The sequence below is a fragment of the Emydura macquarii genome, unplaced genomic scaffold, assembly GCF_026122565.2.
Source record: "Emydura macquarii macquarii isolate MOO-44397 ecotype Brisbane River unplaced genomic scaffold, CSIRO-AGI_Emac_v2 contig_369, whole genome shotgun sequence".
Lineage (NCBI taxonomy): Eukaryota > Metazoa > Chordata > Testudines > Chelidae > Emydura > Emydura macquarii.
Window position 1 is genome coordinate 6757986 of NW_027130506.1, and position 14940 is coordinate 6772925.

The 14940-nt window shown below is 43.3% G+C and overlaps 1 protein-coding gene across 1 annotated transcript; it reads left to right on the forward strand.

The window, feature by feature from the left end:
• Nucleotides 1–3187: 3187 nt before the first annotated feature.
• On the forward strand, nt 3188–10426 carry TRIB1 (tribbles pseudokinase 1). Its single transcript, XM_067531387.1, has 3 exons — nt 3188–4045; nt 5437–5729; nt 8139–10426. The coding sequence occupies exons 1-3, from the start codon at nt 3581–3583 to the stop codon at nt 8605–8607; spliced, it is 1227 nt and encodes a 408-aa protein (XP_067387488.1). The 5' UTR covers nt 3188–3580; the 3' UTR covers nt 8608–10426.
• Nucleotides 10427–14940: the final 4514 nt, after the last annotated feature.

Below are 14940 nucleotides of genomic sequence, written 5' to 3' on the forward strand. Positions count from 1 at the left end.
GAAAAGAGAGAAAATACAGCCCCTGGGAAATCCCTTTTTGACATATGTTTTTTATGTTCAAATGCATTAATAAACCGGTTATGCTATGAGTCATCCAGCACAAGAGTTTCATGTGTTTCTTTAAATACACTGAAAGTAGTTGAAGGCATATATGATGCTGCAGAGTGATTATCTATTAAAAATCACAACAAATAACTGCATTCATTGAATCGTAGACTTTTGAGAAGGAAAAGACCTCATCTAGTTTATTTGAATTATTTTGTTAAAATAGACTAGCCGAGTAGAATCTAGACTGCTACACTCATTGAACATACAGCAGATAATAGACCCATTCTGCTGCTGTCCAAGTCTCAGTGCTATATTACAGAGAATTTGCATGTGTGTAAATAGCAGATTTTGGTTGTTCTTTCTCCAGAAGAATTGTGTCAAAACTAGAGCTGGCTGAATTATCCGTAGGGAACATTTGTTGGCTACATTGCTCTTTTTTTTCATTTGCAAATAATCTGTGCTCTCCTCCTGATTTCTGCCAATCTATTTATTATTCATTTGGAGCCACCATTTTCAGCCAGTGATTTGTAAACTGTTCCATTGGATTCTACAATTCACAGGGTGTGATTGGTCATCTCGGTCACAAGATATTATTTCTTCTACCTAACAGTATCACTGAAGCTTTTGTAAGCAGAATGGCAAATAATGAATATTTTGGGTCACGCACAAAGACACGTGTTCACACGTAAATACTGGTAAATATATGAAAACACCCATTCTACAATAAGTTCAAATGAATATTTGCAAGCAGTGAATAACTAGGGTGGGAGTGCTAATATAGTTACAATGAATAGAGAGGGACAAGTATTAGCTATTATGTATAGCTGTGATCACAGATCTGCACTAGCTAGGTTAGCCTTTTATTGATATCAGACCCATGCACCAAATCTCAGTGGTGCACAGCTGGAGTTGTTGAATGCAAAAAACAAAAATCCATACCTCCAATGGGTGGAGAAAGCAGTTAATGGAGAAAAAGAAAGCGGGAGTTGAGAGAGAGGAATGGGCTACAGAAGGAAAAAGTGGCAATTCTCTGGTCACTGCCTGCATGGGTCTTCACTCTTGATGAAGCACACCATGGGGCTATTGGTGTCTCTTGGGGGCAATTTGTTTGTGTGTGTCCTGTCTGTCTCTTGTGCCTCCATCCTGAGCAGGAAGTCAGCTGTGTCCATTGGTCCATTTTTAAGGAAATCTATGTATATATTTTTTGTTTTATTAGAGCAATTTTAAGAGAGTTGGACTTTTGGGGGCTATCTTGCTGCTTTGTGGCCCCACTAGGCCTCCCTGGCCTTTAGGCTTTGGTCAGCCTCATCCACTTTGTTGCAGGACCCCGTCCTTCATTGTGCTTCAGCACTCGCTCTGCCTTGGGGAGAGAGGCTGAGTAACACCAAGGTCTCAGTCCCAGTCCACCAAGTCCAGCACTACCAGCCAAGTGAGTGCCATGCTTGCTGAAGTTTGGCTAGGTAAGAATTAAATGATGATGGCCCAAATTGTAGCAAACCACTGCAGAAGCATTTTAAATTTCTGGCCCAGTTTCCCAGGCGGAATACACTGCTGGTGGAAAAAATGTTGCAGCCACTTTTAGGGATACATTTATGCCAGAATTTTTTCACACATGATCCAGTTTTGCCTCCGTATCCATCTATTTGTGCTTCTAACTACCAGACTTGGGCTCAGAATCAGGTAGTAAGGGGTACAAGTATTTAGATTTGCACCTATGCACTCATTGGTGGGCACAATTTTTGCATGCACCTTTAAAAATGGAAGATCAGGTCTGTGTACCAAAACTTGTCTATAACTGACTTGTTGCTGCATTCAGAACTTTGGCATGAAAATGCACGTAATGCCACACTGATGCAAGAAAATAATAATGTAATCCATGATGTGTTGCTATATAGATATTGCCACCACTTTAAATACTTGGCTGTCTGCATTACAGACAGGAGAGCCATGTCAAACTGCATGTCTGTTAGATTATATCTGAACTGCATCCCATGCCACATTGCACTGTTGCTAGGTAACACAGCAGAATCTTATGCAATGCAGCTGTATGCAGTGCTGGAGTTTTACACATGCAATGTGAGTTTGGGTGGGGGGTGGTGTCAGTGAAGAGGTGATTCCAGGGTATGGTTTTATGGTAAGGTCAGTGTCCAATGGTTTAGGAGATCCAGATTCAGTTCACAGTTCTGCTGCCTACACCCTTTCTGCGTGTATTTGGGCAAGTCACTTGATCTCTCTGTACCCCATTAAAATGGGATTAATTACACTGTCCTGTCTCACTGGAGTTTTGTGAGGATAAATCCATTGATGATAGGTGGGGCCACAGACACACAACTATATGTATTGCTGGAATGTGACCGATCAGAGCCTTTGGCACTGACCAGCTGCATTCACTGCTGGGGTGTGACACAACAGAGCAGCATACACTGCTGGAGGGTGACACAGCAGAGCTGCATGCACCCTGCACTGCATGCACTGCTGCAGTGTGACATAACCAAACAGCGTTCACCCCTCCCATTGCATGCACTGCTGGAGGGTGACATAACGTGGCTGCATGCACACAACCCCCACCACACACAACCGAGCTGCATCCCCCTCCCTCCATTGCATGCACTGCTGGAGGGTGACACAACCGAGCTGCATGCACACAACCCCCACCACACACAACCGAGCTGCATCCTCCCCTCCCTCCCCCCCATTGCATGCACTGCTGGAGGGTGACACAACCGAGCTGCATGCACACAATCCCCACCACACACAACCAAGCTGCATCCTCCCCCCCCCCATTGCATGCACTGCTGGAGGGTGACACAACCGAGCTGCATGCACCCCCGGCCCCCACTGCATGCACTGCTGGAGGGTGCGAGCTGCATGCACCCCCGGCCTCCACTGCATGCACTGCTGGAGGGTGACACAACCGAGCTGCACGCTCCCCCGCATTCATGTGTGCTGCACGAGAGCCGCCTTTTCGCCCATCCCTGTCTCCCTCAGTCACCGCTTGTGTCCTGAATGAGGCGGGAGCACCAATGAGAACCGGCCTCGCGCCTTTGGCCCCGGCCCACTTCCCCTTGCGTCAAGGGAACTTTTTAAGATCTCCCTCCAACTCCCCGTCCCGTCCTTTGGCAGCGGCTGTGGAAAAAGCCCCAGGCTGCGGCTGGGCGCGCAGTGGCTGGGGGCCGGGCCGGGGCGGGGGGGAGAGGTGCCATCCTCGCCATTGCACAACCAGCCCTGCCCGGCTCTGTTTACAGATAACCTGCGCGCGAGTGAGTGTGCGGGGTGAGTCACGCCGGGACGGCAGGGCACAGCCCGGGCTGGCTGCGCTCGCGCTCGCTCGCTCACACACACACGCGCCGCCGAGCGGGAGGCGAGACGGAGGCACCGACCTGCCCCGCTGCTCCAGCTGCCTCCTTCGCCCCTCGGGGGACTGGACGCGCCGCGCCGCGCCGGGGAGCCCCTTCGCTGCGGCAGCCTCCGGCCGGCTCCAGCCCGCCCCCCTGCCCCGGGGAGCCGCCTGGGAGATCCCCGCCCACCTTCTATGTGCTTGGGTGGCGCCCCCGGCCGGGGACAGCCCGCTGGGAAGGCGCCTGCCTGCCTGGCCGCTGCCGCTCTCCGCCCGGAGCTTTCTGCCCGCCCGGCTGGGGAGCGCCCCGTCAGCCTGCGCCGCCCGCTCTCCGTCCCCATGAGCCGCAAGGCGCAGCCCCGCAGCCCCGGACTCCTGCTGCCGGCCGCCCGCTGCCGGAGCGCCCCTTCCAAGCGGCTGCTGCTGCTGCAGGACGGCGCCGGCGAGGAGCCCCCCGCCGCCAAGTGCCCCCGGCTGGCCGAGTGCCCCAGCAGCCCCCCGGACTGCCTCAGCGCGCCCGCCTCGCCGGCCAGCGGCCCCTCGCCGGCCAGCGCCCAGGCTCCCAGCCTCATCGCCGGCTACCTGCTGCTGCCCCTGGCCGACAGGGAGCGCGCCTCCCGGGCGCTCAACATCCACACGGGCCGGGAGCTGCGCTGCAAGGTAAGCGCCGGCCACCGGCTGCCCCGGGGGGGATCCCAGTGACCGGTGACTTCTCCCCAGCCCAGCGCCTCTCCGCCACCGCCCGCCTGCGGATCTGAGCCTGGGCCCCGCTCTGCCTGGGGCTGGGGGGGCCCCAGTCAGTGGCTGGCCCGGCCGAGGTCTGGGTCTGGTCAGGTGGTGCCAGGCCGGGGTGCGGGGTGGGGTTCGGGTGACTTTGGCGCCGGGCCCCGCTGATGAGAAGTTAGAATTATTCTGCAGCCGGCCACAGATCCGCGCCGAGGCCGTATGGTTCTCCCCGGCCGGCTCTGATTGATGTAGCGGGGCTTGGTCCTGCTTTGAGCAGCACTAGGTGACCTCCTGAGGTCCCTTCCAACCCTAATCTTCTAGGATTTCATTTGATTACCGGCCACTTATAGTTAGTAGCTGCGGAGAGGGCCGTGGCTTATGTAAAGTGAGGAATAAAAATATCAGGAGCAGACACAGATTCACGAGAAGCAGACATTCTTCCATGCAAACAGCCGGCCAAACCGAGCCCCATCCCATCCGCACTGTTCCCCCCCCTCTGTCCCCTGCTGACAGTGACACACAGCAGAATTGTGCCTGACTAGCACCGCTTTCAGAGTTTTCCATGAGATGTCAGCAGTGCTTTTAAAGAACACACTATGCTCGTCTGTTCTGGACCTATTTCTGAATGGACTAGTTGCTGACTCGGAGTTTACTGCTGCCACCTGCTGCCTGGCTCTAAGGAGATCAGGAATGTCTTCCAGCCCTTCCTTGGCAGATGGGCCTAAAGGCATGTTGGAGCTGAAAATAAAAGAGGGATGGGGGGAGGTTTTAATGACTGTACTATTGGGTAATGAAGGAAGGGAAGTGGGAATTGTAAGTTGTGAGTCCAAGTTTCTCCATGGAGATATCAAATGAATAGACATGATGACATTCCCTGTATGTCATTGATTCCAGTCAGGCTTAGGAAGTGAGTAACTAGCAAAGTTTACCAGGTCACCAAGAGAACACTCTCAAAGCTTTACAAAATATCCACCTGCCATTCCCTGAATAAAACATCCCCAGGTTTACCCCTTCTGCCTATTGCAGTTTGCATACTAGAAAGTTACAGTGTAACTATGATCACCCTTGTGTGAAACCACAGAGTGCCAGAAAGGCAACATCATCAGTAGTTAAAGTTTTCTTCTCCATCAGATTAACAATATCTGTATATTTTTGGAAAGTATCTTAATAGCAGCTTTTAACACAGTTTATAACACAGTTTATAGTGAGGGCTGGTCCCCCTCCAGTTGTCTCAGAATTGTCCATGGAAATTTGCTTCATGGAAGACAAACTTTAGCACTCCTGGTAATGGAGATTCTTTTTTTTTTTTAATTTCCTCTTTACAGGTGTTCCCTCTCAAACACTACCAAGACAAAATTCGACCTTATGTTCAGCTGCCATCGCATAGAAATATCACTGGGGTAGTGGAAGTGATTCTGGGGGACACCAAGGCCTATGTCTTCCTTGAGAAGGACTTTGGAGACATGCACTCCTATGTGAGGAGCTGCAAAAGGCTGCGAGAAGAGGAGGCTGCCAGGCTATTCAAGCAGATTGTCTCAGCTGTAGCTCACTGCCACCAATCGGCCATTGTGCTGGGTGACCTCAAGCTCAGGAAATTTGTCTTTTCAACTGAAGAAAGGTAAGCAGCGATCACAGAGTTGCCTTTGTGGGGGTGACGGAGAGGAATAGTCCTTCTAAAGCAGAAATCTATTCAAGTTAATCAAGGTTCTGCAAAATCTTCAGAGTGGACTAAGAAAGGCATCTGTTTTGGGGAAAAACAATGTAGAGAAATGAAATAGGGTTCTAAACCAGCTGTCCTCTGCAAATTGTCCTGTGCACAATTTGTTTTGTGTGTGTGTGCAGCTAGCATGTCATGGCTCTGATTTGTAAATATTTATTTTTCCTGGGAGCTTGACTGTGTACGTACGTACTTAGCATAGGTTCCTGTCTGATTAAGCAGCTGCCCAGATTAAACTGTTTGGTGTACAAACAGATAATGATTTGAGCTTATTACCCCAGATGTCAAAATACATTGCATTTGAACATCCAATTCAAAGTGAAATGAGAAAAAGGCACATTAAATGAAATGAGATTGGGGCATTATATAACAAAGGGAAAATAAATTCGATTTACAAACAAAGATGTAAAGAATCCAGGCTGCAGTGCTGTAATTGGATCTTTGCAGGTGGACTCTTGTCCCTTTGCAAAGCCCCACTGAAATCAGTGCAACGATCTACCAGCACAGATCTCATAACAAGATGAGGGCCTCCTGGTGCAATTTCTTTTGCAGAAGGGATCTGTCTGTACAATCTCATTTCCGTCATTGCGTTAGTGTAGTTGGAGTCTGTCTAAACCAGGTTACACTTAATGTGAAAGTAGAAGCTTTTATTCCTCCTCCTCTATAGAGGACAATCTCCATGTTTTAAGACCTAAGTGCCACATATCTGGTGTACTTTGCATGTGGTCAGAGCTCCCCCCACACATACAAAGAAATAAAGGGTTAAAATGGGGTAAATAATGTTGAATCTTGAAGGAGGTTTACATCTTACACTGAGAACCCAAATGTTAAATGAGCTACTTGTAGAACATACAGCTTAAAAAGACACTGTCTGGTCAAATTTAGCCCAAAGTATAGGTTTTGTAAAAACTAGATTTACAAAATCTAGGTCGATAGAACTATTTTTCTATTTTTTTTTTTCAAAATTATTCAGACAGGAAAAAATGTTTAAGCAAACATTTCTCTGCAGTGTCTGCTGCCCTTGTGTTGCAGCATGGCACAATGCAAAACCTGAAAGGTAAAATCCTGAACAGAACTGAAAGGAATTAGTTTATTATTCTAGAGAAGACTGCAGTGAGTAAACAACATTAATGGTGGGAAGAACGTTTTTAAAATTCCTTCACTAGTAATAGCTAAGGTCTTAGTAAAACATAAGGAATTTCACTTTTTAAAATAATTTTTCCTTATCTAGGACCTCTGTGTTTTATTTTATTAATGAACAAAGCAAGATAGATGTTCCAACTCTGCCTCTTTTTTTAAAGCAGAAAAAATATATGTTAACCTACAAAATAGTAACTCGCTTGAAGGAAACTGTTGCAGCTTTTCCCACCTCTGATAAGATGAAACCCTTGCTGAAATGTTAGATTTCACACAGTTTTGGTAATTTGGAAATATGCATTGCACAGGCTAATGTCATATACATCAAATTTGGTAACAAGAGGGTTAAGCAATGTAAGACAGGCTCTCTACAGGTACATTGTTTTAGTGCTGTATCAGCCAATCGGAGGCCCGCAGCATAGGCTGAGTCATATTTTCCATTTACAGAACCAGTGGGTATTTTACATTACGATAGGAAGTCACATTGAGGACACACTGCAGTTAATGTGTTTGCACGCCAGTAAGATGTAAGACAAAACAGAGCCATGCGAGAGCAAAGGAATGGCCCTTCAGCTAATGTAAAATCTTTCTACTTAACCTAAGCAATTAGGAACTAGGGTGAACTTTGACTTGCAGAAGAGAGAGCCATTGCAGCATGACATGTGATGTCATGTGGAAAAAAATATAAATGAAGGGGAGGGTTAATCAACACTGCATGTACAAAAGGGATCTGGACTTTGAGATTTCGAAAGCATGCTTCTGTATGGTGCATTCTTAAAGTTAAACTGGAAATAGTAATAACACTGTAGTAAATTAACCATGCATAGTTACAGTACAGCCTGTGTAGAACAGCATGCAGTGGTATTCTTCGACTGTGGAACTTTAACAATACCTAGGGTATGAGTAACATTATTTTCCCCATCCTACGCAATATTGTATAAATTGATAACTGTAGCTGCACTTTTGTTACACCTGGATCAGGTCTAGCTCAGCACTCTTGAGTTTCTGTGCTTCATGTTCACAACTAAGTTCTTCTCTCTTTGGTCACCATACTGTAACATGGAGAGCTATAGTTGGGTTTGTAATAGCAGACAGCCTTGTGTGTTAAAATAGCTCTGTGCTGGTTATTAAAACTGTTTTGTAACCTGTACATTGTGTTTCTCTCTTCCTCAGGACTCAGCTGAGACTAGAAAGCTTAGAAGACACTCACATCATCAAAGGGGAAGATGATGCTCTGTCAGATAAACATGGCTGCCCTGCATATGTCAGCCCTGAGATCTTAAACACAACAGGGACCTACTCTGGAAAATCCGCTGACGTTTGGAGTTTAGGAGTAATGCTGTATACTCTCCTAGTAGGACGCTATCCCTTCCATGACTCAGACCCTAGTACTTTGTTTTCTAAAATCCGCCGTGGACAGTTCTGTATTCCTGATCATGTCTCTCCCAAAGCCAGATGTCTCATTCGCAGCCTGCTGAGACGGGAACCCTCTGAAAGACTCACTGCTCCAGAGATCTTGCTTCATCCTTGGTTTGAAGCAGTTTTGGAACCTGGATATGTAGACCAGGATATAGGAACTTCTGATCAAATTGTTCCAGAGCATCATGGAGACAGTGATGATATTAGTTCGTTCTTCTGTTAGTCCTGAAATCTCCACAAACCTCATACAGTTCTCACACATGGTATCTTGTTAGGGTTTCATTTTTCCACGATATAAATGTGCAGCATTTTAAAGTGTCACTATAATCAGAAAACTGACTATGTTAAAAACAAGTAAATAAACAAGGCAGACAACTACTTACTCAGTGGATCCAGAGTCATATCTGCTTACTCTGCTGGCAAGTTCTTACTGTTAGCACTGCAGGGCCAGTGCAGCTGTGAAAGAGGCAGCTGGATTCTATTCTGCCTCCTGCATCATCATCAACCCAAATGCCGGGTGATCTTTGATTGCAGAATCTTATTACTGGTGATGTAAGAAACAGACAAAAAAAGTAAGACCTCCCACTTTTCCCCGTAGGTATTAAGTGGAATGTGTAGCCCTGACAGTGAAAAGACTAAAAGGGGAAGACCAAATCTGACATGGAAATTAGTAAGAGAGGAATCAGTAAGGAGCGCTAGGTTGCCAGTTTTATAGAGTAATTTTCTGAATATAAGTGCACTTTATTGGTGGAGGGAGGTCTTGACCCACCAAGTCCAACTACCTGCTCACTTGTCAGGTAGATCCTGCTATTAGCAGGTATATGAAGTTATTAAAGATCCATCCATAAAATAAATGTATACTATTGTCTTTCTCTACTGCTTTTGGCAGATTAGTTCGGTAATCTTTTAAGGAGGAGAAAATACCTGAACTCTCAGCTGGATTTCATATAATACAGTCTCCCTGAACATAAAATGCATTTTTAATTTATTTAAGCCTAACTGTAACAAATCATATATAATTCTATGCCTGAGATGAACTTTCCATATAGCCCGAGCCCTTGTAAGTTCTGAAAGTGCAAGCATGTTTTCATGTATCAAAACACAACACTGTAGGGTGAAGCACCTTGCCTTGGGAAAGAGAGAGAAGGGATATCTTGTACAGTATGTGTGAACCCTTCTGTTTTCTTGTGGGCTCAATTTTACATAGAACTCTGTCCCTTGGGTTTAAAATCTTGTACAAAAACTTGGTGGGTCTTGAATGTTAAATTCTCCAGACTTCCCTCTTTGACTATTCAGGTGTATCGTCCGCCTCTGGCTACATTTTTTTCTTAATTTTTTTGCGTGATTATTCATCATATTTCAGAGTTATGTGGATAATGAACACCTCTAAATAATCATTAGCTTCCTGGGTTGGGAATAAGTAAAGCCTAGTCATGCCTAAGATTTCTGCTTTGTTTCATGTGTGTGCCTGGTTGGTGATGTACAGAAATATCAACTTGTATTAAACAAAAGTGGTTCACTAAGATGATGTACAAACCGTTCCTAAAATGAATTTGTTAAACGGGTAAATTACTATGCCGTACATTGACAAAATGGCACTGTAATGATGCAGTTATTTTAAGGCCTAACCCTTGGCAAGCTACAGAACCATCATGCATTGTGAGAATGCCCTGTATACCTCATGTATTGTGTACTTTGTACATATATCTTACAGTTTTAAGGGGCGATATTGCTCTAATTTGTGTTCCTAATAACCGAGGTGTCAAAGTGCAGTTTAATGTGAATTATTGTTGGCAATACTAACTTGACAGAATCATGAGCATTTGAGAAGGGTGAAGTAACTCTATTGCACTAAATCTCTCATGATTGCTTGACATTTGTATCTGTGATACAGTTTAAACCTAACAAAAGTAAATCTGTATATATTGGTAGAAGAGCTGCCGCAAAAGCTAAAAACACTATGCCCAACCTGTAAATATGTAGATATGTAGAAACCTAGATGATAAAGTCTGACTTTAGAAAAATTTTAATAAATCTGGTTTCATAAACGTTTCTTCTCAATTTTGTTTTTTTGGTGTCTTGAGGTAAAGTTTATCTACTTATTTAGGCTTATCATATTCATCTAAAACAGTGGTATTCAATCTGTGGTCCGCAGACTCCTTGAGGTCCACAGACCATGTCTTAAAATTTCCAAAGGGGTTTGCACTTCCATTTGAAATATTTTAGGGATCTGCAAATGAAAAAAAGGTTGAAAATTACTGATCTAAAATATATTTTGGTCTCAGAAGTACTTTGTTAACCTAGAATTGTGCAGCTGTTTGGTCACACAGGGACAATGCTTTCCACTTAGTGCCAAATCCTGCAGTTGTCACTCAAGCAAAATTCCCGTAAACCTAGTGGGAGCTGCCTAAAACCTTTCCCTGGGGATTTTGAAGGCCTTTGGGGAAACAGAAATTCAGTAGATCTCACAAGAACTGTGTGAAATAGGTTAAGGAGTATTGGATCCATTTTCAGATGGGGAAACTGGGGCACAGAAAGGCTAAGGCTCAAATTTTCAAAAGCAGCTTTTAATTTTGGATTACCCATCTTGAAAAACAAGGATTTTTTGCTTGCACCCTTGCCTAGCCATTTGCATCTGCACTGTGGGCAGAAAGCACAACCGTGTCAGAAAGCTGTCATTTTTGCATAGATGGACATGGCTTCACAATGTGCAAGCCACTGGAAAATCTGATCCGAGGTGCCTAAAACCGAGCAGCTGAAAGCAGAGGCTTGATTTTTTTGAAAATGTAATCATTAATGATATGCCCAAGGGCACATAGCAAGTCAGTTGTGAATTAAACCCAAGAATCCTTGGTTCTAGTTCCACTAGGCAATGCTGAAAGAAGATGGTTTGTGTTCCTATTAAAATGAAATGAAAATAAAACGTGTTTCTTGGATACACAAGGAAGAGGAATATAAATAGTAACTGTATCAGGGTTATAGAATGTGCATTCCTTAGAGAGAGCTGCCCTCGTGACCCATCCTGAAATGGTGAGGTCATCATTATCAAGTATAGAGAAAGAAGGGATTCTTAGTTTTTATTTATACCTTTCACCGTCGTTAACGTCATCCTTGGAGTTTACACCTGTTTACCAGTGCAGTGACTTTATGCAAAATCTTTGCCTGTGTCAAACGATACCAACTTTTACAGATCTTCCTTCTAAAGAGTGAATTGAAGAGAAGAGGTGAAGTAATTGGTCAATGCAAAGGAACGTGTCTTTACCTTCACTGCACCTATTCTCCCATTCTGAGACACTGGCTACAGATGCAGTCAGCATATTTTCCATGTACTTGCAGAGTATGTCAGACACCAAAATATCTCAAGTTACTTTACCAAAGTTATTCTCATAGGAGGTGTATAAATATAAACACTATCTAGGTAGTCTGATTAAATTACCCACAGCCCTACCATGAGTTGTATCTTGGACAGAAGCCCTGATGCATCTTTATCAAATAATTGCAGGAGGCTTGGGCTTTGATAAATGCCTGAAATCTTTCAAAACATTTTTTTCTCCCACAATTAAATCAACCTTTTTAGGCCAGCATCTGGGCCGCTCCCTGACTTTTTCTCACATGTGATGTGTTGTTAAGCAATTAGAATAAATGCAAATAGTAGCAACAGCTCCAAACAACCTCAGTGTTGCGTTATGGATTGTAACATAACATTCATTCTGACAGCAGAATAAATTGGTGTTGCTTTGTGACCTCATAGTTCATACATTACTGTACGTGAAGTTTCAGAGCATGTCGAAAGACAAAGGCATATGAAGTAACTAAAACATTCATGGTGGGTGTGAGAAACTTTTATTTAGATAAGGCATGAAGTATTTTTTTTTAAGGGAGCCACATTCCTGCCCCAATGTGACCTTTTGGGCAAGGACTTGGATGAGTCTGTTTCTTTTTCTTAGCTGTGTATCGCTTTCACCCTGAGCCTGCAAAATGATGAGTGATCCTAGGTTGTGCTGAGATCGTTCAGTTGCTATTGCTTTTCCACAGCCTACAGGTGGAGGGGAGATTGTCCAGCAGATTGTAACTTTGGCACCTAAATCCCAGTGTTGCCATTGGGTTTGCCTGTGTACAGTTCTTTATTCAGATTATTTTTTTTCTTTTCAGTTCTTTATTGAGATTATTCTTTTTTTTGTTCGGTTTCAGATCCTAAATTTTAACTAATTTAGAATTTTAAAAAGTAAATCCTGGCAAAGAAATGTCAATTAGCATGAACTTAGTGCTTTGGCTAAAAAAGAGCAGCAAACACAGAATTAAGGGTAAAACTGCTTATCCCAGCCACCTGTTCCTGGATCTTTGAACAGCAGGTGATATTGCTTGTGCTATACCTAGACACGGTTGGCAATGTTAAAACAGTTTCAGTTATATCTGTTTTAAAAAAAGGTTGATTTTATAAGAGATCCTTAGTGCTCATTAAATATATTTTTTTCATGAACCTGTTGTCAATGAAAAAAAAAAGTGTTACTTTATAAAGCAAAATTAATTCCACTTTACTGAATTCTAAAACTATGTAATGGGTTCTTTTATAGTTTTGCTTTAATGGATTAAGTCAATGATGGAGAGACAATTTTAAAAGCACATTTTTTCAATCAGTATTTATTATTAGCATGCAAATTGCTATGCAGCTTCTCTTTTTATACAAAAGTATATTTTAACCTAGTTTTTTTAATGTTGTTAGATTCCATCAGAAATAATATTGTTTAGCATGGCACGCATATATACTATACTGTATGAATGTGCTATGCAAACACTTGTAAAAAAAAAAGTCTTTTCACACATAATACTTATGAAAAATATCTTGATCACTTATGTCTGTTTTCTAGTTACCCTATAATCATAAGGCCACATTCTAATTAATCTGTTGTTAAAAGTTTGTTGTTAAATTAAAACTATTTTTGACCTATTGGTGGTAAAAGTGCTGTAAAATTTGCAACATTTTTATAATACTTCCATATCTTTGAGTGAAATCCCCATGCCACATTTCAGCTTAGATCAAATTGTTACCAGAAAATTATGAATCCTTCAGGATGTGAGTTTATAACAAGAAAAACATGAGTTGTTTAAAAATGCCTTAATAAAAACTTGATAGTTTTCTCTGCTCTGTATTTATTTATTTACAGTATTTAACCAGCTAACTAAACTGATGTGCTGCACTCCATTTCCACTTTTGGCTTTGAAGTAGGAGCAGGAGACCTATCAATTACATGTTGTCACATACAAACATAAACATAACTGTATGAAGCAATCATGGTTCTAACAACAGTTTGCATTGCACAGAAGACCAAAATAAATGAAATTCATACATTTTCTTTATGGGCCGAAAGGCTGCAAATGCACTTTCAGCTCAAGGACTTTTAATCATCTTGCCTAATTATGGAGAAACAAATGGAGTTTGTCTTCTCACACTGAAATGTGGATGATTAATATCTTTGTTGAACACCAAGGACATAGTCTCATCACACCGGGTGTGGATTTCTGCTTGCAACTCCTGTTATTATTAACGGCTAATTAAAGTGTAATTTGCGGAAGGAGATGAAACATGGTGACATGTGAGCACATATGTGAGTTTATCCTTCGAAGAACCGTCAGGGCGATATGGGAGTGTGGGTGATGGAAACACAGCATGAATCAGCTGCCCTCTGTTTATTGTACAGTTCTGTTGCAGGAAAACATTCACCTCCACTAACCAGCGCCAACAACAAAAGCTGAGTTTGATAAATTATTAGTGGAGATGTTCTCAGTGACTTTGCTTAGATTTGACTCCTCTTGCGCAAATTGCAGATTAGGAAAGGATTAAGTAACAACAGCGTGGCTGAAGTATTACACATAACACTGGCTATTAGCCAAGGAATGTAGCATGCAAAAGCTGCCATTGCCTAATAAATCCAATATAGCTCTGGTCATCATAGAAAATGACTCCGGCCACCACCTAAGGTAGCAGTTCAGTTTCTACTTTGTTATTCAGTGTCTTGGTGCAGCAAAGCCTTCGCAAAAGAGGGTTGTTTTTTTAACTTCTAGGTAGTGACAAATCTGTAAACATTTAGATGAGTCACAGAAACCATAAATGTAACTGAGTATAAAACTATTGTTGGGCCTTCCAATAATATTCAAGTCTCAACATGTCAGGTTTGTCAAGCTGCTGCTGTTTAAATGTTAAAGGTTTTCACAGTGCAACAGACCAATAGGAAAAAGTCAAAACAGCTCAGGGCCCAATTCTGCTCACTAAGTCAGGTCAATGGCCTGCTTTTGCAAGTAGTGGGACTCCTCATGTGAGTAAATGCTACTTGTTGTGAATAAGGATTGCAGAATAAGGCTCAGAGGCCCTGATCCTCAATGGATTTCAATCCAAGTTAGGAGCTTAAATACTTTTGAGGAACTAGGCCAGAGAGAGCCTATGTGTGTGTGTATAAGGCAAGCAGGATTTGGCGCTCAGTATTCAGATGAAAGTTCAGGGTATAGTCTGGGCTCAAGTTTGAAGCTAAATGCAAATTTTAGGCTGCAGGACATGGAG